Here is a 396-nt window from a genome sequence, read left to right as displayed (position 1 = left end):
AGCAGCCTCGTGGCTGGTCGCACAGTGGTGGTCTGGTGTCCCTGCGGTAAAATTCTGCAGCATCATATGACAAGCCATCATTAGGACCGGAAGAGAGACGAGAGTCACATAGACAACTTGGAAGCGTCCCATGCTGCCAACGTGTTCTAAGATCTCTGTGAAGCCCATGATGGAGAGATGGAAGGATTAAAATGGGAGACGGTGGAGGAAAAGGAGGATGTAGCAGTTGGACGCCTTACTGACAGATGTCTATCAAGCCTTGCATTAGCAATGTTTTGTTTTTTTTAGGAAGGACCTTAAGCCAGGTTCTCCAAAGGGACCTAAAGTAATTTCTTCTAGGAACCTTTAATCAGTTTCTCCAAAGAACCTTCAACCAGATCTCCCCAAACACCCTTC

At 47.0% G+C, this 396-nt stretch overlaps 1 protein-coding gene across 1 annotated transcript in view; it reads right to left on the bottom strand.

The window, feature by feature from the left end:
- LOC139175116 (solute carrier family 22 member 6-A-like) overlaps positions 1 to 396 on the bottom strand; it is a 19,639-nt gene extending 19,243 nt beyond the window's left edge. Inside the window, exon 1 of the mRNA XM_070766003.1 lies at positions 1 to 396. This exon is cut by the window's left edge and continues 213 nt beyond it. Within this exon, the coding sequence (XP_070622104.1) occupies positions 1 to 168 (168 nt within the window). The 5' untranslated portion in view covers positions 169 to 396.

The sequence above is a fragment of the Erythrolamprus reginae genome, chromosome 13 (assembly GCF_031021105.1).
Source record: "Erythrolamprus reginae isolate rEryReg1 chromosome 13, rEryReg1.hap1, whole genome shotgun sequence".
Classification (NCBI taxonomy): Eukaryota; Metazoa; Chordata; class Lepidosauria; order Squamata; family Dipsadidae; genus Erythrolamprus; species Erythrolamprus reginae.
Note: the sequence above shows the minus strand (reverse complement) of the source record. Positions and strands in the feature narration are given on the sequence as shown.